This window comes from Entelurus aequoreus, linkage group LG06 (genome assembly GCF_033978785.1).
Source record: "Entelurus aequoreus isolate RoL-2023_Sb linkage group LG06, RoL_Eaeq_v1.1, whole genome shotgun sequence".
Lineage (NCBI taxonomy): Eukaryota > Metazoa > Chordata > Actinopteri > Syngnathiformes > Syngnathidae > Entelurus > Entelurus aequoreus.
This window is the reverse complement of record NC_084736.1, coordinates 61,631,945-61,658,878: the sequence shown is the minus strand read 5'-3', so window position 1 is coordinate 61,658,878 and position 26,934 is coordinate 61,631,945. Positions and strand designations below refer to the sequence as shown.

The 26,934-nt window shown below is 39.0% G+C and overlaps 1 protein-coding gene across 2 annotated transcripts in view; it reads right to left on the bottom strand.

Annotated features, from left to right (window-relative positions):
• Positions 1-26,934, bottom strand: part of dtx1 (deltex 1, E3 ubiquitin ligase) — an 85,171-nt gene that overhangs the window by 45,025 nt on the left and 13,212 nt on the right. For both annotated transcript variants that reach the window (XM_062051135.1, XM_062051134.1), the window contains exon 3: positions 3,245-3,971. In XM_062051135.1, coding sequence (XP_061907119.1) covers positions 3,245-3,971 — 727 coding nt within the window. The remainder of the gene's footprint in view (positions 1-3,244; positions 3,972-26,934) is intronic.

Below are 26,934 nucleotides of genomic sequence, written 5' to 3'. Positions count from 1 at the left end.
AATGCGATATCTGAAAGGGGTACAAATTATTTCCAAAGCAGGACCCCTACCCAGACATACAATTCTACTACACAGCTCATGAAAAACATAATTTTTTGTTAGTGTCATTGTAAGTGGGCTAAAACACTTATATTACAAAATAATCTCATGGAAATGACTGCTGTCATTTGATTATAATAATAAAAGATGCAACTTGTTATTTAGTCGGGTTTGGGACAGGTGTTGCTGGTGTGGCCACAGTGAATGTGCATGTCTGACGTCGCTCACATGTGCTCCACTGAATGCTCAAGGAGTTTTTGTGTTTGCTCACGCATATGGAAAATTAGAGGGAATATTGTTTGGGGGTATCCATAATACGCCGATAGGGAGAAGTTTTTATTTACACGATGAGTTGGGTGTGTCTTGACTTCCGCGGCGGAGGCTCCGCCGAACCCCTGAGGCCGACTCACCGAACCCCTAGGGTTCGATCGAACCCAGGTTAAGAACCAGTGGCCTAGAGCTTAAAGGAGAAATGCAAGTTTTTTTAATGGAATTTTGCCTATCGTTCACAATCATTGAGGTTTTTTTTAATTTTTTAGAATGCACTCTAAATATTAAATAAACGTAAATAAAAGTTTGCTTACAACGGAGCTAATGGGAGGTCCTCTATTCCACCTATAAAATCAGATAACCATTCAAAAAGCGCCAACTATACTAAATTTACATTTCGTGACTTGAATATCAACCAAGTGTTAGTGATATTGTAAGCGCTAACGCATACAAACTATTTATAGCAGCGCTGTGATCACTTCTGCGTGTGCCTGTGTACACATCACCGAATGGTCTGCTGTTTCCTCGCTTACCTGCTCCATGGAAATTTATTGTTGATCATAAATCATGCATGTCACCTGGAAAGTAGATGGTTGAGGATATAACCCGACAAGTTTACAACTTGGAACTGGTGAGAACGACGCGAAAAGACGCTTGGTCCACCCCCCCATCCTACCTCACCCCGTTGCTTCACGAGGATTGACACATTTATCATCTAAATGGGAATATATAAACATCCTAACAGTCAGCATCCTAATGACAGCAGACTTTGTACAGTAAGTGATGTTTTATTATGTTTGTTGGCTGTCATGAAGTCTGCAGAGTAGTAATTAATGATGAATAAAAAAATGCGGTGGTGCGTTTTTTTTAATTAATGCACCGCCTATGCTTAAAATGATCAAAATACATAAATATTAAATGTTATGAGTGTGCCTGTTACTACATTACAGATATACTTACATCATGTATATACAACCTCAATGGAGGTGTTTCCAAGTTTTTTTTGAAGGGCTTTGTAGGCAGAATTGAACGGCTCCCATAAGCTCCATTGTAAGCAGACTTGTGATCGAATTTATTTAATATTTAGATTTAGATTTACATTAAAAATAAAAAATCCATCGTCATGTCTCTTATGATGATTGTGAACGATAAGCAAAATTCCCCCAAAAAAGGTAAAGGTATTGATTTTGTAGCAAGGGTTTATTTTTTATTCGGGACCCTTTAAGTGCAATGCAAAGTATTAGTGAGTGGTAAAAAAGTGGTAGTTTTACAAATGATTTTATGCTACCAAATATAAAATTGTCAATCATGATTACAAACAAAAAGTTAGTCTGGAACCTTCAGTACCACTTTTTTAAAAATGTTAGCAAATATACTTAGCCTATAGTTGTATCATTTTTATCTGTGTAAACCAGATTTCCAAAACATTTTAAAAAGTGTTCAAACAAAAGGGTCCCAAAAAACACTTCTGTACACTTCTGACTCCAACTACATGTCATGGCTACTTACACTTTAACACTTAATTTGGCACATTTGCACAATTTAATGAGATCCACAGTAAATGCTGTATCAAAAGTTTGACCACTTACAAAGATAATGCACAGTTTTCCTTGAGATTTTCAAAGGGGTATTAATTTATTCATATGGTGTACCCTCTTGTCCCCGCAATTTCCCCCTCCGTCTTCCTTTTTTCTTCTTTCTATCCCCTCCTGCTCTGGTCCGGCTGCACCAAACATGAAATAAATGTGTTTGATAAAGTCAAATACTAATAAGGCAACAAGAGAAGTATCCCACACTTCTCTATTGTAAAGTAAATCTGTACAGCAGATGTTGGCATCAGCTTCAACAATATGATTTGCGTAAGTGGCTGAACAGGACAAAAAAAATTTAAATAAAAAGATGATCATCTGCTTATAAATCACAGTGTAATCTGACGTAACATGGATATGTGCAAAGCTGCGATTTATGCCAATAAACCGCAGGATGCCAAGTAACTGTTTTTATATTTAAGTGCGTGCAAAAACACATAAAAACAAATAAAAACTATGTGATGTCTTACAATCAGTGTGAGTTCCTGCAATTCGTATGCCTCCCACAAATGAAAAAGTGCGAGGGAGTTTAAGATTGTGTTTGTGCACACACGTGAGCACGCTGCTTAGGGTACGTAGACCTCACACATCCTATATGTCAAGCCACTCGCCTGAGAACTGATGTACTCTGCCTAACCCCAGCCTCTTCTTCAGACTTATTTCGCAAGCTCTTTTTCTAAAGTGTTGCTAGGTGAAAAAGCATTTCACCGGCTTCTTAAAGAAACGACAACCTATAAACAATAAATTATTCTACAGTATGTCGTTTTTCGCACACGTACAAATATGAATTCTTGATAACTGGTCATTGGCAAACAGCGGCACATAATGAGGCAGCTGAAATTGCATGTATCTGATTCTGCTAGAAAAAAACTATTTATAACCATGGTTCCTTCCACTGAATTGGTCAAAACACTCAGCTCAAACCCTAATTTTCTCTTCAATCCATTATTCAATTCCCACTCTGGATTCCTGACCTCTATGGTTAAGAGGTCTCCACAACGTATGCCAGAACCACTCACACACATACACACACAGCTAATGAAACCAGAAAGTCCAAAAATGACACCTCACACTTTTACATCCCATGAGGCAACATCCCAGTGTGATAGTGACAAATTAGTTCAAAGAAGAAGCAGAAGAAAGCTGCATATTTCCTGGCCATAGGGGCCAACATAAGCTCATTATAGAGCAGCAACCTTGGCAGATAAACACAAAGAAGGATTCTCCTGCAAGACTTTAAGCCCTTCCTGGATAACCACTGACCAGAATTTTGACTGGAAAAGTCGTATATCACCACGGAAAAGATGGAGAAATACAACAATAGTGCAATACTAAAAGCTGATTACCCTGGTGGGATGGTTCCTCTGGGAGTGGTCATAGAGATGCGCTGGGTGCCTGGTCGGTTCAGGTTGTTTTGTCCATTGATGGTGAGGGTGTTGGCGTGGCCATGGGATGACATTACAGGGGAACACGGGAAGTTGGCCGGGGACAGTGGTACCTGCAACTGTTCACCTTTGGTTTGTCCACCTCCTGCACTGATATCATTGGTTCCAGAAGAGTTTGGAGACCAGAGGGACGTTCCAGCAAAGGTGTTACTCTGTCGCACTGCAGTCAGGGTTCCTGTCGCCCCGGTATTGCCTGCTGCCCCACCGTGGAGCTTCCGTCGCTGAGAGGCAAGGATTGCATTTGACGCAGCTCTTGTACTGTTTACCAGGATGCATTGCTGGCAGGAGCACGGCTGGCCAGAGCTGGTTCCTACAGGCCAGGACTGTGATTTGGGAATGGAACCCATGATAAGCGGGTAAGCGAGATCCATGCGCCTGCGGAGGCGCCGTTTGCGCTGGCTCTGCTTGTTTGTTTGAGACATGCTGTTAAAGTCAATGAGGTAGGAGAAGCCCAGAGAGGTCAGATCCAACCAGGGGTGTTGCTTTTCATAGGCGTTCTGGATGGTCACACAGATCTCCATGTCATATGGTGTCCAAGAACCATTGTCGTTCTCCCACTCCCATATGACGCCTTTCCCTGGAGCAGACGACGGTTCATAGAAGTTCCTCTGTACTGGTCTCATGGTGCCTTAAAATCAAAGAAAAAGAATAGAAATTGAACATTAGAGTACTTACATTTTAACAAACCAATGGTAATTAGTATAGTGCAGACCTTTGCCTAATTTGGATCAGCAACATACTGTATTGTAACGTAAACTATTTTGACATTGGTAGTTAACTGAGGAAGAAAAATTATAAATATTGCAATGTCAATAAAAAAATCCTGTGTCCAAACCAACATTTTTTATTATTTTTTTGGCACATGCTCCACCCATTGACAAGGTTCTGTCAGAAAATATTTTTTGTGTAAACTTACTGAAACTATGGCATGTCTCTGAAATCATAACCTCTTAACATTTTTGTGGAGAATGACTTTTAAAAAATGTTAAGATGGCATGATTCTGTTATTTTAACATTTAGAAGGAAAAAACATATGTTTTGTAGACTACCGAACCAATGAATACAGTCAATAACTCTGGTTATCAGGGATGACCCGATGCTACTTTTCCATATCCGATACGACCACGTACTGTATATTGGCCTATATCAATGGGATACAAACTTTTTCTCTTTTCTTGTTTTAGTAATATATTTGTATGGACGTACTTTAACATAGACATAAGAAAAAAACATGTGCAACAAATATTCTGCTTCTGTGAAGGAAGAAATAAAATTGCTCACAACATGACTCACGATATACAATCTGCTGCTTTTTTTTAACTTAAAATCAAAATGACTATCAAAAAGGATGCATGACTCACAAGACTCAGTGGCACTTTTCAAAGATTCAAAACTGAATAAAGTGATCATAATAATAATAATTACATTATTATTTCAATTTCCTGTCTGACCCAGTAAATTTGGCCAGTATGAGACATATACTGATACACTTATGTATCGATTGTGTCAGAATGGACTATTAATTACAGTTATTACAAATGACCTTGGTATTCTAACCTCAATCCAGATGCTGGCTAATCCAGTTATGACATTAATAAGTGCTGAGACAGCAATGTGAGCAGTCAATTAAGATTAAATCGTAATAAATGTCTGCCAGCTGTAAAGGCATACGTTAGTGATTGTCGCATTAGCTCAGTGGTTCAAGATTCATTTCACAGAGGTCATCACAGACAATGTTGCACAATCGCAACAAAAGCTCATGGGAGATAGCACCATTAAATATTCAGGCGACTGACATTATACCCACAATCCTGTATTTTTCCTTCTCAATACTCTAAGAATCCCCTTTGTCCAAGTGCTGACGGCCATGAACTCGCACCTCCGTTATAACACAGTTATAAGTCACATGGGAAATCTTCCGACCGACATGTCAGAGGCCTATCCAGACATTCCTCCTTTCCCATAAGGGTAAATTGTTTCTCTCCAGAGAAGCAGAGAGATAATAGTGAAATGGGAGTATGTGCTTGGGAGCAATGAGCATGAGAAATATAGTACAAAAACCCCCCAACTAATTTTAATAACGAAGTGTGAGCCTACAGTGTATAAATGCATCAGCAGAAACCGTAATGTGACCTTTAGTCTCTGCTTCAAGGACTCATCTGAATGGCTGTATTGAGACTCTTCTCAGGATATCGGTATCGACTACTGAAATTCTGGTATGGTGACAACCTTAGTTTTTACTCTGTTGTGAATTGTTCATCTTTAAAATATCATAACATTTTAACTCCTACAATAAATTGAAGCTTAAAGTGTTTGCTTAAAATGTGTATTTCACTCATTGCCCAACACATTGTAACTAAGAGGTAATTAACCAATAAAGAAAATGTGACACATCGTGACAGTCAACCCCATCTCAGGAATGTTTGTCACACAGTATGATGTTGATTGTCACAATGTTATTTTAATTGGGAAAACATTTTTAAAAAGGCTAGAAGGCAACATTTCAAAGATGAATTGTGTGTACCAGCTGAGAAAACCTTAACATACTGCATCTTAATACAAAAAGCAAAACACAAAAAAAGACGTTCCTTGTCTGTCACCTTGGAGTTAGATGTACCATTTTCCTCCTGGTGCAACAATTCTCATAGTCCTCTTTTAGAGCTGATATCAGGGAGTTTGTAGCTGCTTGCTCTGTCATTGTGTGGATGTAGTTTTCCCACTAGGCACCAGCAGAGATCCTCTGCCCACTTTCTATTCACTCCCTGGTCCCATGTGGCTTTGTATTTTGTTCCCGGACTTCCTCCCTAGAAAATGGCAACACACCATCCTCACCTTGGTGGAGCTTTTATCCAAGATTACCCATTATGTCGCCCTTTCAAAGCTGCCCTTTGCACACTAGACTGCTGATTTCTGATTCGTCATGTGTCTAGTTGCATGCATGTGGTCTCCGACAGAGGACCACAATTTTCATCAGCTGTTTTGAAGGGGATTCTGCAAATCCCTGGGAACCTTTCCCAGCTTGTTCTCGGGCTACCACCCTTATTCCAACGGCCATTAGGAGCGGAAGAAACAGGACTTGGGGGTCAAGTCGGTGTTTGTGTCTGATTTTTAAAATAGTTGTCTTGAAAAGCCAGATAAGCCGCTAGCCATTAAGGGTGGGTACTGTTAGCCTCCTTGTTATGGTTATACTGTTTTTCACTTCTCATGTGTTTTTTTCCCTTTTTCCTGAAGCCCTCACCTTGACTGGAGGTAGGTATACTGGTCACACTTGCTGCTGATTGTCTTCCACCTTTATTAGACTGCGTGTGGCTGTAGACGTCGGTTCTTTTCTCCATGTACTCATGCCACACACACATGGACTTCTCTCATGACCAGTTTGAAACTACCGGTTTTTGGCACATTTGCACTATTCTGCATAACAGCCTTTTGTATTTTGCTATGCTTAGTTTTGGCGTTTGAGTGCTTTAGCCCAGTTGTTTCCTTGCCTCCCATCCTGGTTTCCTGTTTCCACCAGTCATGAGTCTTAATTATTTTCTTCATGGCACAAGTTATAGTTTTCCTTTCTCTCGTGCCCTCACCCTCAGTTGCTTTCTGTAGTTGTTTTGTACTTAATTAAAGACACTTTTTGTTACACCTGCCTTTCCGCCTCTGCATCCTGGGGTACAAACTTAGATGACAGGAAAAAAAACCTGGAAAAACATATTTAGGGCATCCTACTACAAAATACATATGAATATATGGGTACATGTGTTGGCCAATCCCGACTGGAATTTTTTTTTGGAAGTCGAACCACTATGTAACAAAAGACTGGAGCCTGTTGTAATCTGCCGTATTTTTTTTTTATTGTTTTCACTTGTTTGGCCAAAAGCTTGTCAGTTGCTGACACTCTCACAGTGACCCTCTGTGCTCTTCCTAACAGAACAATGACAAAAAGTGTCCACTTCCTCACTGGTTCTGTGTGATCTTAGTAGCCTTATTTCCTGCTGCTCTCAATGTCCTCCAGATGTCCTTGACCACCAGTGCAGTTGTTATCATGCTGGGGCAAACAGTATGATGTATTGCCTAGTCTGGTCCTACAGAGGGGCTCTAACCCCATGTCACTCAAGCTAGAAAGGTTCAGGAAAATCTTTGCTGCCCTTTTATAGCTCAGCTGGAGGATTCAGCTGTTGGAGGACATTCTTAATAGCTTTGTTTTTCTCTTTAAGGGACTGAATTACTCTTGACTGGACAAGAGCAATTAAACCACAACATCCTTGACTGTCCTCAAGACGCTTCCTGCAAGAAGTGAAAATAGATGCTGTACAGTTTATGGACAAGTGTATAGGGACTGACCATTACAGGAAGTAAAAAATGAAAGAAAACAGTGCATGTACTTGTATCGACAATTTGGTACAGATTTCCCAAATAGCATGTATTTAAGTGACAGTAAGTGTGCCTCCATCTGGCGTTGCAGTCTATTGGTGTACAAATGCAAAGCAGCCTGGAGCTCAGCCTTTGGCTAGCAGGAATCATTGCTAGTGATATAGTGCCAACAAAAATCTAGAGCCTGGACACTCTCTTCCGGCATTTTCGTTAACACTTAGCCTTGAAATATGTAAACAAACAAAAACAGTTTGCTGTACTTCTGTAGCAAAAGGGAACAACACAACAAATTGGATCTATTATTGCAGCACTTCATCCAGTGCAAGACTCTATTCTGCTAAAAATTAAATAATCATTTGCACTGTTCGAACTGTTGCTGTAGCAGTTTGTCTGCACTGTAGCACTTTTCTGAAAAGAATAACTGGAAACTACAGATTTACAAAGCGCTGCCCCAAGGCTATTTTCAGCCCACAGCTTGTTTTTTTTTATTGGCACAATGTAGAAATACATAAATCAATAATTAGATGGATGATATATTTCACTAATGAGTTGTGTCACCTATAAAGCACAGAATAAACAGCTTAAAATACAGTATATTAAATTGTACCCATCTTTACTGCAGTAAAAAATATTAATATGGCCCCCACATTCGTCAGTCTTTATGTGGGCTGTAAATATATTTTTAGAATATTTTTATTTATGAATTAGATGCCAGGAGTTGTTTTTTTAATTCATTTAATCTCAAAAGTGAAGCAGTTTTTATCTTTTGAATTTTTGTTCCCTCTCCTGTACAAAAAAATGAACCAAAACTGAAGTACACAGATTTGTGATTATAGAGCTGTCACACCTTTTAGAGCTGTCACAGCCTTTCAGTCTTTGAGGGCGTGGCTCCAGTTTATCCTAAAGGGGTTTGATGGACTTGAGGTCAGGATTGCCAAGTCCTTCTATGTCGAATGTATTCCAACATGCCTTAGTTGTCTCTCCTTCATGTTGGCAAAGAAAATTACCTTCCCTAAACTGTTCCCACAAAACTGGAAGCATGCAATTGTCCAACAGGTCTTGGTGAGGCGACACAAAAATTGATTCTGGTAGGGTGCTTGATTAACCAAGCTGTGTCTCAATATTTTGGAAGAAATAATTAAGATCCAGGTATCTCTAATGAATAATTGTTTGTCTAAATAGTGTACATTTATATTTGTTGTCTTTTTTGTAATGAAATGTGACTGGATGAAGGGCACCATATCATGAAAATATATTGTCTTATTCTGGACTCTACCTCTATGTCACATTAAACAGCCCAACAATCAAACTAATGCATTTGGAAGCCAGACAGCAAAAATGTTGATATCAGATGTTGGGATATCAATACTGTACTGCAAGAGGCCTATCAAATACATAACATGACGATATTCATTTGGATTTGCTTCTTCGCACAAAATAAAAAATATCATTTCCGATGATGTTATGATTGTCATGTGATGTAAACACACCTGACGTAAATTGAGAGTGCCTTGGCGTTGCAAACCACATAAATGGGCCAACGAGTGTATGGAATTTAAGTGTGTTGTTATGGAAGCTGTCCCTGAGGCAACACAGCAAGGAGGGTCATAGATAATGTGTGAATGTTTCCGCTCGTCCTTTCCCTGAGCTCTGGTGCCAGCAGCTGACTCCTCAGCGTTCCCACTCTACCGTCTCTCTTGGCCGTGCACCAACACTGTCTTGCTGAGTTCCTCACATTTTCCACTCGCTGGACCCAGTCCTGGTCACGGACATTGCTCAGCTCTTGGTCTTGACAGTGAGTTAGGTCTGCATCACCTAGTTAATACACTTCCGGTCACAGCTGCCGTGGGAGAGAAGGCAGCTGAGAAGTGTCACGATCACAAGCTTTATGATACATTCTTAACCTCTCCAATTTCTCAGAGGCTGCGATAAGCCTACATATTGAAGCGTGGTTCAGCATTTTCTCTCTGTACAGGAGGAAACTATTTCCAGCAGCATTCAGCTCAAAGCAGTGTGAGGGGTAGAGTACTATGTAAGGATAAACGGTAATAATGACAACTGCGGTAAAACTCCCGATAGTTAATATTACAGTTCTAAATTAAAATGATCGAAAAAACGAGATTGATAACTGCACTTTGATAAACTCACAGACTAACTGGAGCCCGCTCCCTATTTTAAATGCTAACATGAAAACAAGGGACATTATCGTCTTTCCCCATTAAGAAAAGACATACCCCAATCTAAAAGTATACAACCACATTGCTGTCTGACCAAATAAACTATTCAATTGTCCACAATTAACCTAAAAACAGTGCTCTCTTACCGTGAGGACGAGACGGAGGTGTTTTTACGGTCCATTCCAGGACCGCTGAACAGAGTAGGACACAATGTCCACCAGAAAATAAGTAATAATAATAGATATTTGTTATGCACTTTACCTTTAATACAACTTAAAGTACTACTGTACAAGCCAATATTTAAATTTGAGTTTAAAACAGATAACATACTAAGAATAAAACATTATCATTGGAGCACAAGAAACACTAAACAAGCATAATAGTGGGTTTTCTAACAGTGTCTATTTCAGTTATTTAAAAATTAAATAACTTGGTCAAAATATTTCAGTGTCTTTTCTATGCACATTCAATAAGACCACAATAATAATGATAACCGTGATAATTTTGTCCACAATAACTATTATATGAAATGTTCATATTGTTACATCCCTAGGTTCATCATTAAATTAAAGATATTTTAGACCAGGGGTCCCAAACCTTTTTTGCACTACGGACCAGTTTAATGTAGGAATTATTTTCACGGACCGGCTTTACACGTGTGACAGGTAAATACAGCAAAAATAAATGCATGAAACATAGAACTCACTACAACGCTGAATTAGTGGGAGCCCTGGGCTTCTTTATTTGCAATGAGATACCCAGCAGGTTGATGGTAATATATACCATCAACCAGCTGGGCACTGCAGATGGAAATCATCCTTTGGCCACAATCTGTCACATTTATATTTTATATGTTCATTAATATGCATTGTATCATGCCTCAAAGCTATAACAAATATAACAAAGAGCAACTTCCTATGAGGAGTTTTATTGTTTATCCACAAACAAGCTTATTGGTGTGTTTAGTGGGACGGGCGAAAGTTAAGGCAGTCGTTTATAAATTATTTTATGTTTCTGTGCGGCCCGGTAGCAAATGCGTCACGGACCGGTGGTTGGGGACCCCTGCTTTAGACAACCTTATTTTATTTGCCTTGGCAGCAAGATGTTAGAATGCTTAGAAACGTAAAAACAAAAGTTTCAAGAATGCAAAGGGGTGTGATGAAATTTCAGTCACTCGCTTGCTGTAGCAGTAGTACACGCTGCAATGTTTACAAGATGGACAACCTAGCTAGCCAATCAATGCCAGCATGTCTAATCGACTACCTATAAAACTCATTGCCATTAACTTTGAGCATCTTTCTTTACACCCTTTGTTTTGACTGTCACACTGTCTTACTAGCTAGTTATCTGTCTAGGTTCTGGAAATCGGACTCCAATGTGACTTTGTACCGCAGTGGCATTTTTTTTCTTTAAACATTTTTTTTTTTTTAAAGGAGCAATGGGGCAGCTCAGAGCTGTTTTTCTCTGACAGTGAAGCTACTGCACATGTGGCTATCACGTTCACAATGTAATAACTTCGTAGTAGTGCTAGCTAATTTTTTTTAGAAATGTTATTTAACAACTCTGCTCTCATTATAATAGTGTATGGTCCTCAAAACTGTAGTTGTGTATCTAATTTGTTTATGGTGTATTCAGCTTTATGATAGTGATACTCCAGGGGTCTCCAACTTCTAGCTCATGAAATACCAGTAAGTCACCAAAGTATTATTGGCTTCAACTCTTAAGAATATTTGTATAACTGTTCAATTCAGATATTATGCTTCTAACTAATGACAGATTATCACAAAAAAGCATGGATACAATGTTTGAGTAAACAAAGGATTAATGAAGAAAAAAATATTTGAAAGTTATTTGAAAGAAACTACATCTGGCACACCTTATCATTTTATGAGATCCGCGAAAGCCTAAGAAATTATGTAGGTCAATAAGGCATTTCATCTTTCTTGATAAATTTATTTAAATTTTGACAGAAAAAACAAATGCAAGCAAATGCAATTCAAGTGATACATTTTTTTGTGTTTTAAACCTTTTTTTAAATAAATTCTACATTAGTTGAACTGCAATATCTGCTTGTCATTTTGACATCTGATTCCAGAGCCAGTTTTTCATCAGTTTGTTGGTAAACAATAGGAAAATTGAGTAGTATCATCATGAAACGGCCCTCTGAGGGCTACCTTAACTGCAATGTGGCCCACGAGGAAAATAAGTTTGATGCCCGGTCCATAAAATAATAAAACCATACAGTTCTACAGAAAACTGCTGATTAATGGATGCTGTACATTGTGAGTTAATGAATAGCTCATTGGGTAATGACAATTGCTCTTTGAATGAGGAGGACCAGTTTCGAATCTCGGTGATGGCAAATTTTAACATGTTTCAATATTATTGTTTTTATCAAAAAACTTATTTGTATAATAATTATATTTTTACTGTACTTACATTATTTTTAATTTTACTTTTATAATTTTTTTAAACAATACGGGCCCTTAAAGTGTCTGCTGAGAATTTTTCAGGGCCATTAAACAAATGTAATTGAGTACCTCTGCTTTATTCCGCATGTACAGTATGTGCTTTGCGATTGATGGGTGACCAGTACAGGGTGCATCCCACTTTCGATGAAAGTCAGCTGGGATAGGCTCCAGCTCACCCATGACCCAAGTTAAGAAATGCGATATAGAATTGAGGATGGCTAGTTTTGCATTCATGAGAACCACATACTCCCCTCTCATCGATTGAGTACAGTATACATAGTGTTATGTGAATTTATCACTATGAAATGTTTGTGCAGCTTTCCTATTTTTTTCCTACAATATTTACACTAAAACCCAATAAGTGCTCGACTGGGGAGAGGATGGATTTTGTGTAATGTTAAACAATGTCGTCCAAAATTTGAAATATTTATCTCGCCCCTTCAGGTTAAATGCATCATAAAACTTGATATAGGGTGCCAGTTTATTTTTTACCTTTGATACATATTTCACTTTAGAGAAAGTTGCCTGGGGTGAAGCACAGCCTCCCTTAGTAGCTTGCAACAAGTTTTTAAAACAGACACGAAAAGATGCTCACAAAGTCTTTACCTGCTTGAACTCTGGTTCAACAGAAACAAGCTTGTTTCTTGACTTCTCTCTTATTATGCAGATACGGTCATCATTCCTGCCCATTAGCTCGTGTAAGCTACAGAACACCACACACACATAACATATAATGTATAATATGCATAGTCAACTCTAGATGATAAATATGCTGATAATTTATGGAGTTGGGAGGAAATAAAATAACTGAAAGCCATTAGAGGTTTGCACATAAACCCAACAGTGCAGCAACACGGGGAGAAGAAAGCCTTTTCCTAAAATTGCCTCAAACAAATAAATCCAAAAAGAATGCTGCCAAGCAGCTAAATATACATCACAGATACATCTGGCCCAAACAAATTCGACACTCTGAGCAGGGGAAGGCATTTAAACGCACCGAGGAGTTATTCTGTTAATAAGCTGCTATCATACCTGTGCAACAATAGTGTTCTGCGAGAATATTTAGCTGCTCATTAACAACTAAGCCGAGATCAGAGACCGTAATAATGAGGGTGACAGTCGGCATTAAACTAGTTTAACAGCATTGTAGGCTTCAATATCACAGCACTGCGTCTCTTCTCTCCCATAATCGCACACTAAAGCTTATTTTCTCTGATGATATGTCACATTCATTTGCAGCTCTGAGCGATGTACTACAGTAGTGAGTTGCCTCTTAGATTCCCCTCAAGCTCCATTGTGTCTCTGTCGGCAAACATGACTGGTGCACAAAGACAAAAGTCATGATTATGGTTGACAGAGAGGGTAAGAAAGAGGAAAGTACAGGAAACATGCAGAGCTATAGGACAGGGGGAAATTGTGGGAGGAAGGAAGAATACTGGAGGAGGTCCAAGATAGGGAGATTTGTGCCAAGGAACAATAAAAAAAAAAAGAATGTCTTTCTTTGGCCAAAGCCTGGAAAGTGAACACTGCAGTAAAAAGGGTCTTACTAATACATTCTGCTGCCAGAAAAGAAAAAAAACCGGCTTAAACTGAAGACATCTCCTGCTTTTTCAACACTTAAACACCATCTGGAAGACGAAGGCATGCAATTTATCTGCGAGTACTGCGGTTTAAACAAGAAAAGACATGAGTTGTACAATAGAAAAAAATAGAAGTATAGTTGTTTGTCCACCTGCCAGTTCTAGTAGAGTGGCCAAGCACCAGACCCTCAAACAACCTTCTGACTTTGTGGCTGCCGTGACTGTCCTCGCCACTTGCTTACTCACTGTGTGTGGGTACTTACTGGCACAGGTGCCGGTATACCTGCGTCTGCATGAAAGGCAAAAAGAGACGCGTGTTGAGGAGGTGAGCGCGGCTGAATACACATCGCTTGCATATTTAAGTTTTACTGCACCGTGGCATCCTTTTCACGCTGCATACCCACATTATGTCTGGCTGAAACCTTGCAAGCATGCCACCACGCCATTGCCTCATCGGTGGCCAGGGAAACATACACCAATGGTTGCGACGAATATGACTGCCTGAAATATGTTTGGTGACGCAGTCTTATCGTGTTCTTAATACACTCTGTTCGTCCAACTGCTGTCCCCAATGTGTCTTTATTATAAAACGTGCGTGTTAGCCTGCTCGGAACTCCCCAACCGCAAGTCATTCTCCCCCAGCGCCGAATGCTAGGGACTGCTTTGGCTTTTGACATCGCTTGTGTCAAAGTCTCACCAATGTAGAGGTGTGTTGTCAATGAGACAGGAGGTGAAGATGAAGTCCATCAAAAAGCTGTACATTTATTGATCTTTACAATATAATGATAAAAAATAAGACAAATAACGAAATATAATACATATTGTACTACATACAAAGAACCTAATTAATCATTAAATTTAGGCCAAAAACATGTAGAATATGCTTGAAAAAAAAGTGAAAAAAAAAAAAAACTAAACAAAATTTGTGATGTAGTGAATTTGCAAGAATTTAAGCACGGCATAGCATGGCAGGACTGGATTAGATGTTTTCAATTTATCCATTTTAATTAGTGTTATGTTGTAATAGTTTTGGGTGTCAAGAACAGATTCATTGGCTCTACAATATTTCTTATTAATCTCTTCCAGTTTCTCCCCATGATGAAATTGGAGCTACCACTGCATTTGTATTTGGTGCTGTACCAGCCAAGCTGCCACCGTCACAGTTAAATGGTTTCTTATTTGCCGTGTGCAGTCACTTAAACACATTACACAACACAGTCTTGCCATTTAAACATTTGCACTTAAACAGAATGTTGATATTTTTTGGCTGATGGTCATTTTTACATCTACTTTCCACTACAGCGAGGTGGAGGCTTTATTATTCCTAAGCAATACATCTTCAGCCAACTGATGACTTGGATGCTACATAAAGGCAGCTCTTTAGTTCTGCCACTGGCCCAGCCTGAGGGAGGTGTCCACTGCGTATCAAATGAGGCACTTTCACATTCTGCTGCGGCATTAGAGCAACAGCGGCTTGTCTTTTAGCTACGTCAAGTGGCTCTTGCCCAAGCCAGAGGCCATTGTGTATCGACACAGAGCTCCATGATTGTGTCGACCGTCATTAACAAACTTTTCCCTGGGCTGCTGCAGCAAATCGCCTTGTTTCACTTACGTGTCGTCCTCGGCATTAAAGACTGCACCACTGTTATTAAAAATGGCAACAGTTGTGGACACCATGCACAACACAGGATTAACGGTAAGCCATTGTGTTGAATAGAGTGTGGAACCACTTTCCGTCAACTCGAGTGTCAACACACTTTTCATTGGAATTCATATGTCGCATATATGCGACATATGTTGCAATCCAGGAAATGCAAAAATGTAACGCGCATCGAAGGACTCTTTGTGAGTTCAATCGTTACACTAATAACATTATATTTTTGTGTTTTGTCATTTAATATAAATGTATCACGCTACAAACGATCGAATGTATGATTAAGTCAAGAGTGTTTGTCCAACTGATGAAGAACAGGCCACCTGTGGAACATGGCTGTTTTTAGGGCCCTAAAAAACACATCCAAACAAAACACACAGATTTGTCTTTAAAAATATGGATAACATGAACCGTATTTTTCGGACTATAAGTCGCTCCAGAGTATAAATCGTACCGGCCGAAAATGCATAATAAAGAAGGAAAAAAACATATATAAATCGCACTGGAGTATAAGTCGCATTTTTGGGGGAAAATGCATAATAATAATAATTTGTTCTAAAGCTTAGTGATATATCAGATGTATCAGATTGTAGGTGGGTTTTTTATTTAGAAGGAAAAAAACATATATGAGTCGCATTTTTTGGGGAAATTTATTTGGTAAAACCCAACACCAAGAATAGACATTTGAAAGGCAATTTAAAATAAATAAAGAATAGTGAACAACAGGCTGAACAACTGTACGTTATATGACGCATAAATAACCAACTGAGAACGTGCCTGGTATGTTAACGTAACATATTATGGTAAGAGTCATTCAAATAACTATAACATATAGAACATGCTATACGTTTACCAAACAATCTGTCACTCCTAATCGCTAAATCCCATGAAATCTTATACGTCTAGTCTCTTACTTGAATGAGCTAAATAATATCATTTGATATTTTACGGTAATGTGTTAATAATTTCACACATAAGTCGCTCCTGAGTATAGGTCGCACCCCCGACCAAACTATAAAAAAAAACTGCGACTTATAGTCCGAAAAATACGGTATTTACACTCTTTTATTAGACTATTTCATTACCAATTACATGATGTCAAATTCACTCCCCTCCCAACACCGGGACCCCATTACCGAAGGTACACTGCCGACCTGTGAGAAACACTATGTCTTACCTAACATACCGGTAATGAAAAATCTTGATTAATAATTGTGATTTTATTATTGATAAAAACAACTGATTATCATTTTGGCTATAATCGTGCAGCCCTACTGTAATATACCATTTTCTTCAGGTACACAGGCTTTTTGCCTGCATAGGACATCACAATATTTCATGTCAGGCCTCACACACCAATATGACAGTCTTGCCAGCTCAGCAAAAAGCTGACTGATAGACATGCAATGTAATAGGAGACTGAGGAACAGTTTATGCGGTTATGTCTGAGATGACATACAACCGTGTTATAGGATTGGATTGTAAGGTAAAATCTGCAAGATATACACGCTCATAATCAAACAAGGATGCTAATTTCAATGACATCGCCTTTTATGAAACGCTTGCAAGGCTCTATACACGTGCCACATAAGAGACTCATGCTGCTTGAGATGGGTACCATGCAATCAATTTAAAAATACAATTATTTTGCTAAGACAATCATTAATGGCCGTATCATGGCTGTCATTTATCACAGGAAACAATCTGTTAGACCAGCAAATAAAACGCCCTGTTGTGCAGGAGGTCAAACAGCATGAGACCTAACAAGATGCTGATGAGTGTTGCATTGACAAATTCTGACGGATGAAGCAAACATTTTTAGCTTCAAAATATGTTCTACTTTGACAATTAGTTAATTGACTATTCCCAAGATGGATCATACGTGTAATCACACCAACTTAAATTAATCATTACAGCTCCTATTCACAGCTATTTAGCAGCTATGTTGACACTTTTGTCATTTGACAAAAATAAGTTCACTGTAACAAAAGGCACAAATTCATGGCAGTTGGGGCTAAAAGGCAGCATCTGGAATCATTCCAAAGTTATGCTCTTGACAATCAACGTTGCATAACAAATGACACAAATGCAGTCAAGTAAGACTTGAAATCTGGAATTGATTGCACAATTCAAAAGGCAAATGTTCACATATCATCAGCTGTTTTACTGCAAAGAGAAGAGAAAAAAGTGCTGAACTATGAATGCTTTGAGGAGTTTTGTGTTATGTCTTGTGGTTGAAAAAAAAAAACTGGGTAGAATCATTGACCACAAATGACTGCAAGCTGCAAGCAACGCAGGAAACCAACTCATTTTATGGAGATTACCTTCATAAATCATTTAAGATTTTCTGGGAAACCTTAATCAGTCTTGAACAGATGAGGGTCAACTTTGAAATTTTATTTCTATAGCGCTACAGTGGGTGGGATTAATTGAGCCGAAGGCAATGCACCACCCACACACACACGGTTTCTGAGTGCCTCCTAGCAGTGACTTCAGCCTTGCCAAATAAAGTAGTTTTGGAGCACACAACAAAGTAGTGCATGCCAGGATTAGCTAGATTAGACTCCATTTACTTAATTGGCTTGTTTGTGTGTGGTGCCACTGTTAGAATCTATTGTAAAAGTTTATTGTAATTAGACAAAGCCACATTTTAAAAACAAGTCAATCATTTAAAAAGCTGTAGTTTTCAACAGGTTCCAAATATTGTTTACTTTCAAAAGGGAACATGATTTCATTCTACATTTAAAACACTTTATTGTGGTCTGGTTAATATGTATTTGAACATGATTTTATGTAAATTTTGCTCCGCAGATTACAAATGAAACCAATCCCCACCCGCTACAAAAGTATCATGATTTATATTTTAAAAGTATATATATTTTCCCCAAATAGTCGAAAATGAACTTCATAAACATTATATATATATTCACCCAGTCACAATACCTGCACATTCTCTGATCGATTTCAAGACCTGCATAAAAAACAGCTGCGTTTAGCAGCATTTGTCACTGATGTCGCACGTCTGTGTTATTATGCACATGCCACCATCAGATTAAAATAATTATTTATTTTACCTTTCTTGTGTTTCCTCAAAGCATAGGAGCTTCTCCTCCCCCTCTGGCTAAGAGCTTGCCCTAACATCTAAATAAGTATGTCCACATTACTGTGACGTCACGACATAGCCAGACTGCAAAACCCCACAAACACAGGTAACCAAAACTGCGTGCAATCTTACGCCAAAATGCACGATGAACCTTATAGTTTGGTGCTTTGGCATAGTTTAACACAAATATCCAAATTTAAACCAAAGGAGAACTGTACTTTTTGGGGGAATTTTGCCTATTGTTTACAATCATAATGAAAGACATGACTACGGATGTATTTTTTAATGCATTCTAAATAGTAAATAAATGTCATCAAGTCAGCTTACAATGGAGCTTATGGGAGTCACTCTTTCCTTCCTATAAAGTCCTTAAAAAAACAGTCAAACACCTCCATTAAGGTTTTACTGTATATACATGCTGTAAGTATATATGTAATGTAGTAACAAGCACATTAATAATAACATGTAACTCCATCACTGATTACTGCTCAATGCAGACTTCATTAGAGCCAACAAACATAATAAAACATCACTTACAGTACAATGTCTGCTGTCATTAGGATGCCGACTAATAGGGTGTTCATATGTTCTCATTTAGATAAAGAATGACTCACAATCCTCGCAAAGAAAAGGGGGATGGAACCAAGCGTCTTTTCGTGTCATTCTCGCCATTCCCGGGTGTAAATGGCTGTCAAAGTGTACCAACTTGTCGGAATACGTCTTTGTCCTTCTACTATTCAGGTGAGAGGCATGATTTATGATCTACAATAATGTTTAAAGAACAAGGAAACGAGGAAGCAGCTGACCAGTTGATTATGTCAACATTGGCACACAAGCTTGTGATCACTTGGGGCGGAGTGACTCGATTGGTAGAGCGGCCGTGCCAGCAACTTGAGGGTTCCGAAATCGATTGCCGATTTTGCCATCCTAGTCACTGCCGCTGTGTCCTTGGGCAAGACACTTTACCCACCTGCTCCCAGTGCCACCCACACTGGTTTAAATGTACAGTAGCTTAAAGTTGTAGATAATGGGTTTCACTATGTACCGTATTTTTCGGACTATAAGTCGCAGTTTTTTTCATAGTTTGGCCGGGGGTGCGACTTATACTCAGGAGCGACTTATGTGTGAAATTATTAACACATTACCGTAAAATATCAAATGATATTATTTAGCTCATTCACGTAAGAGACTAGACATATAAGATTTCATGGGATTTAGCGATTAGGAGTGACAGATTGTTTGGTAAACGTATAGCATGTTCTATATGTTATAGTGTTTTGAATGACTCTTACCATAATATGTTACGTTAACATACCAGGCACGTTCTCAGTTGGTTATTTATGCGTCATATAACGTACACTTATTCAGCCTGTTGTTCACTATTCTTTATTTATTTTAAATTGCCTTTCAAATGTCTATTCTTGGTGTTGGGTTTTATCAAATAAATTTCCCCAAAAAATGCGACTTATACTCCAGTGTGACTTATATATGTTTTTTTCCTTCTAAATAAAAAACCCACCTACAATCTGATACATCTGATATATCACTAAGCTTTAGAACAAATTATTATTATTATGCATTTTCGGCCGGTGCGACTTATACTCCGGAGCGACTTATACTCCGGAGCGACTTATACTCCGAAAAATACGGTAAAGGGTTTTGAGTCTCTCGAGAAAAGCGCAATATAAATATAATTCACTAATTCACATCACAGCACTGCTATAAATAGTTTGTGTCAGCGGTTGTTTTAACAATATCACTAATACTTGGTTAGTATTCAAGTCACAAAATGTAAATGGAGTATAGTTGGAGCTTTTTGGATGTTGTTTTAATTAGGTTTTATGGGCGGACCATTGGGTCAGCTGTGAGCAGACTTTCATTTACGAGTTAGAAAAGTGCAGTTCCCCTTTAAGCCAAAAACGTATACCACCACCACCAAAGATTGGCACATGCCACCAATAATGGTTTAAGTCAGAGAAGAGATTCAACAAACAATGAGAAACCAAACTTTGTAAAAATCGCCGTTCGGTCTGAATGGAATTATTGGCGTTCATGGTTGTGAACTACGGCTGCCCACACAGGAGTGACCTCTGCAAACAAAAGCATTTAAAAACGAATGCCATTACCGCCATGGCCGCTATTAAACTGGTGAGCGAGACATACACTACGCCCCTCAAAACCCTGCCCTATGGCTCCGTGTGTATACTGTATCTTGCACTGTTTAACCTTAGTACATTTTATGTGATTTTTGTTTTTGTCAAAAAACCTATATTCGAACATTTTTAAATTAAACTTTATGTATTGCCAAGTGCTTCTTAAATTTTATCTGATTTTACTTAAAGGCCTACTGAAATGACTTTCTTATTTAAACGGGGATAGCAGGTCCATTCTATGTGTCATACTTGATCATTTCGCGATATTGCCATATTTTTGCTGAAAGGATTTAGTAGAGAACATCAACGATAAAGTTCGCAACTTTTGGTCGCTGATAAAAAAGCCTTGCCTGTACTGGAAGTAGCGTGACGTCACAGGTTGTGGAGCGCCTCACATCTGCACATTGTTTACAATCATGGCCAGCAGCAGTGAGAGCGATTCGGACCGAGAAAGCGACGTTTACCCCATTAATTTGAGCGAGGATGAAAGATTCGTGGATGACAAAAGTGAGAGTGAAGGATTAGAGGGCAGTGGAAGCGATTCAGATAGGGAAGATGCTGTGAGAGGCGGGTGGGACCTGATATTCAGCTGGGAATGACTAAAACAGTAAATAAACACAAGACATATATATACTCTATTAGCCACAACACAACCAGGCTTATATTTAATATGCCACAAATTAATCCGCATAACAAACACCTCCCCCCTCCCGTCCATATAACCCACCAATACAACTCAAACACCCGCACAACACACTCAATCCCACAGCCCAAAGTACCGTTCACCTCCGTAAAGTTCATAAAGCACATATATTCCCCAAAGTTACGTACGTGACATGCACATAGCGGCACGCACGTACGGCAAGCGATCAAATGTTTGGAAGCCAAAGCTGTACTCACGGTAGCGCGTCAGCTATCCAACTCAAAGTCCTCCTGGTTGTGTTGCTGTAGTCAGCCGCTAATACACCGATCCCACCTACAGCTTTCTTCCTTGCTGTCTTCATTGTTCATTAAACAAATTGCAAAAGATTCACCAACACAGATGTCCAGAATACTGTGGAATTTTGCGATGAAAACAGACGACTTAATAGCTGGCCACAATGGTGTCCCAATATGTCCGCACAATCCGTGACGTCACGCGCAAACGTCATCATACCGAGACATTTTCAGCAGAATATTTTACGGGAAATTTAAAATTGCACTTTACTAATCGTTTTGGCATGTGTTGCAATGTTAAGATTTCATCATTGATATATAAACTATCCGACTGCGTGGTCGGTAGTAGTGGGTTTCAGTAGGCCTTTAAGTTCTTGCTATATTGGCCTTACTTATGTTAGCTCTTTTTGCACCAATACACTGAGACCAATTCCTTGTATGAGTGAATATACTTGACAATAAAAACAATTCTGATTCTTGCTTTCTCGTTTTTACTTCATGAATTCAAAACATTTTTGTGAATGTTTCCAACAGAACAATTAAAGAGCCTTGAAAACTCACCTTGGGGCGCCAGTGTTATAAACCTAAGTTGTTAATAATAAAACGGGATGGAGTCACGTTAATATTCAGCTGAGTGCTCGAGCTCCGAACAATCAAAATAAAAGTGCTCTTGTGTGGTTGAAAAGTGTGAATGTGAGGATGTGTGAAGCCACATGCACGTATCTACGTATATAAATGTCTTGTCACATTAAAAAAAAAAACATTTTTAGCGCCATGTTTAGTCCAACTAATGGAATCGTTCATTTTGCATCTCTGGCAGGTTTATGTAACATCATCATTTGCTGATGAGAATTTCGGCACTAATAACTCTGTGACTGGCTTGCTGCTCGATGAGCCAACACTGAGGCACAGTGCACACTGATTTTTCATATGCTGTGGAGCATGTGTGAAATGCCCACTGCGAGAGCTCACACTGGGACAATGACACATCCTCAAAAGCACCTTGGGCTTTAATTTGGAGTTTAGCAATTTATCATGCTGCCACTGAGCAGTCACAGCCCGGGAGTGCAGAGTGAGAGCAGAACAGGACGCGACATGCTCTTAGCACCCCACAACTGCTGGCAGAGTTGTGTCAGTGTGGCTCTGGTTTCAGTCAAATCATGATGCTTTCTGTAAATGTCAGACCATGCACTTCTATTACTTCAAAACACAGCGCTCATGGAATACCATAAATATCTGCTTTTTATACAAACTAGCCAGCGTACTGTGAAGTCAAAGACTCATGTCATTTTTGACAGGGACATTTATCAGAACAAAGCCTCCTTTCTTGTAAAGATGAATCATCTGACACTGAGGCTTCGAAGCATGTTAAGAGTTGCAAGAAGTGCATTAGTCACTGCATTCTGCACAGATGTGGAGAGAGTGAAGAGAAAATAGCAGTGGCTAAGACACAGATGTGTATCAGCTGTCATACTTAAAATCAGATGGAAAGGAAGATAGATACTAGGGCTGCATGATTCTGTAAAAAGTGTCATACCAAATTTTCTAGCTTATAACTGAGGGCGCGATTCACTGCGACAATTGTTTTTGTGGCGGCTCGTCATAAACAAACTTGGAGTGCCACAAATCAATTTGGAGCTACGGTTCCTGTTCACCCTCACTCATAAACAGAAAACGCTCCTGCTCTGCCAGACAAAAAGAAGACAGAGTAGAAGGGATCGTTTTTACCAACTCTGCGATTTTTGTCATTATAGTCAGTTAGCAAGCAGACCCCTCTAGATCAGACCTGGGCAAATTAAGGCCACATGCGGCCCGTTAAGCTTTTCAATCTGGCCCGCCAGACATTCCCAAATCATTTGTTTAGATCTTTAAGATGGAAAGTGTAGCTGCCATTATGATGTGCAGTGATGTTTTCTAATGATCGTAAGTCTTCAACTATACAAAGTATTTCAATGGTTGGAATCTGCATGATATACTAGTTACTATGGTAATATAATTAGTTACTATGGTCATCTAATTAGTGACTATGGTCATCTAATTAGTTAAAATGCGGGTGTCAGGGACAGACACAGAAAGAGGTTTTTACAACAAAGTTCTAAAGCTTAGTGATATATCAGATATATCAGATTGTAGGTGTTTTTTTTTCTTTTACCCTACACATTTATATTTTTGTTGCATTTTGCTTGATTGTAAAATATGTGGATGGAGAGGGGGTGTGACGTTCATATGTTGTCAATATTCAGTGTTTTATCCTTCATAGGTAATATTGTAAATCCCACAATCTTTTATTTTTATGTACATTCTGTGTGTCTCATTCAGTAAAGATTTTTTAAATGCCATTCCGTTTTTTAAGGCAGTCTGTCATAACGTTTTTAGCATTCAGACATTATTGTGAGGTTTTGTATTAGTGTTCCTAAAATTCTGATATACCGGCCCCCAGACACATTTTTTCTCTAAATTTGGCCCCCCGAGTCAAAATAATTGCCCAGGCCTGCTCTAGATATTCATATTTATATTCATCTAGCGACAGATGTAGTGACAAAAGTTTTGGAGAGTCCGAAATCACTCTTACAGAGGAACTGCACTTTTTGGGGAATTTTGCTCATCATTTACAATCTTTATGTAGGACAATAAAACATATGTTTTTTATTTTTTAAATGCATTCTAAATAGTAAATAAATGCAATCCAAAGTCCACTTACAATGGAACCTATGGGAGTCGCTCTTTTCTGCCTGTAAAGCCCTTAAAAAACATTTAAACACCTCCATTAAGGTTTTATATACATACTGTAAGTATATGTGTAATATACTAACAGGCACATTCACAAAACCCAAAACCAGTAAAGTTGGCACGTTGTGTAAATCGTAAATAAAAACAGAATACATTGTTTTAAAATCCTTTTCAACCTATTTTCAATTTAATACACTGCAAAGACAAAATACCTAAAGTTCGAAATGGAAAACTTAATTTTTTGCAAATACTAGCTCATTAGGAATTTGATGCGTGCAACATGTTTCAAAAAAGCTGGCAAAAGTGGCAAAAAAGACCTAGAAAGTTGAGGAATGCTCATCAAACACTTATTTGGAACATCCCACAGGTGAACAGGCTAATTGGGAACAGGTGGGTGCCATGATTGGGTACAAAAGTAGCTTCCATGAAATGCTCAGTCATTCACAAAGAAGGATGGGGCGAGGGTCACCACTTTGTCAACAAATTGTCGAACAGTTTAAGAACTACATTTCTCAATGAGGTATTGCAAGGAATTTAGGGATTTCACCATCTACGGTCCGTAATATCATCAAAAGGTTCAGGGAATCTGGAGAAATCACTGCACGCAAGCGGCAATGCCCGTGACCTTCGATCCCTCAGGCGGTACTGCATCAAAAACTGACATCAGCGTGTAAGGGATATCACCATATGGGCTCAGGAACACTTCAGAAAACCACTTTCAGTAACTACAGTTCGTCGATACATCTGTAAGTGCAAGTTAAAACTCTACTATGCAAAGCGAAAGCCATTTATCAACAATCCCCAGAAACGCCGCCGGCTTCGCTAGGCCCGAGCTCATTTAAGATGGACTGAAACAAAGTGGAAAAGTGTTCTGTGGTGTGACGAGTCCACATTTCAATCAATCAAGGAAAGTTTATTTATATAGCCCTAAATCACAAGTGTCTCAAAGGGCTGCACAAGCTACAACGACATCCTCGGCTCAGACATTTAAAATTGTTTTTGGAAACTGTGGACGTCGTGTCCTCCGGACCAAAGAGGAACAGAACCATCCGGACTGTTATAGACGCAAAGTTCAAAAGCCAGCATCTGTGATGGTATGGGGGTGTATTAGTGTCCAAGGCATGGGTAAATTACACATCTGTGAAGGCACCATTAATGCTGAAAGGTACATACAGGTTTTGGAGCAACACCTTTTTTTCCAGCAAGACAATGCCAAGCCACATTCTGCACATGTTAACACAGTGTGGCTTCGTAGTAAAAGAGTGCGGGTACTAGACCGGCCTGCCCCAGACCTGTCTCCTATTGAAAAGACGACACGATCACACCGTCGCTAAAAATAGTTTGTCTGTGTTGGCGCTTATAATAACAACAATTTTACTAACACTTGGTTAATAATAAGATCACGAAATGCAAATAATAGTTTTGAGAAAATATTACAACTGGAAATTATGTATTATGGTCTCGCATTTGTCAGCAGCCAAATTAGAAGCCTTTGTAACCCGTTCTGAAATGCTTCTATTATCATTTATATATATTGTTATCGCAGGAGGCTGCAATACATATTTTGATATAGATTTTAGGCCATATCGCCCATGCCTAACGGACATATTGATAATGTATGGACCACTATCTAACACGTTGAAATTACATCATCTTGAAAAGCTGCTAATGTGTGGGAGTTTAAGAGCAGGCAAACATGCACAGCTTAACAGTGTCATTATGGCTCTATCACTGTCACTTTCCATCAGAAGAGCTCCACCTCTCGCTCTGTTCCTTTCGTCTCCTCACCCCAGTGTTCATCACTACCGCCCTCCTCTGCTCCACAAAGCACCGCTCCAAACCGTCTCCTGTCCAAGTGGAATACAGCCAAGCGGTTGTGGCACCTTCGCACTGCTTTGCCTAAGCATCATTTAGACTCTGCTAAAAGCCTTGTCTCAATCATGCAATTACAAAGAAATATTTAAGATGGGAAGCAAAATACCTCCACCAGGTACAGGACTAATTCAGAGACGCAATCACATATTTGATAAAAAGGGTTACACAGTGTAGGTTGCTTTGAATTGAAGTCTCTGTGTTCATTCTTTTGAAACAAGCAGTGCTTGTGTATGTATGCACACAGCACCTGACCTTTAGCACATATACAACAGCCTTTTATCCTTTTAACTTACATCCACAGACCAACGACATAGTACCATTTAACTAAACTGCTAAAAACAAATAAAGGGAACACTTAAAGGCCTACTGAAACCCACTACTACCGACCACTCGGTCTGATAGTTTATATATCAATGATGAAATCTTAACATTGCAACACATCCCGATACGGCCGGGTTAACTTATAAAGTGCAATTTTAAATTTCCCGCTAAACTTCCGGTTGAAAACGCCTTTGGATGATGACGTATGTGCGTGACGCAGCCAGTGAAA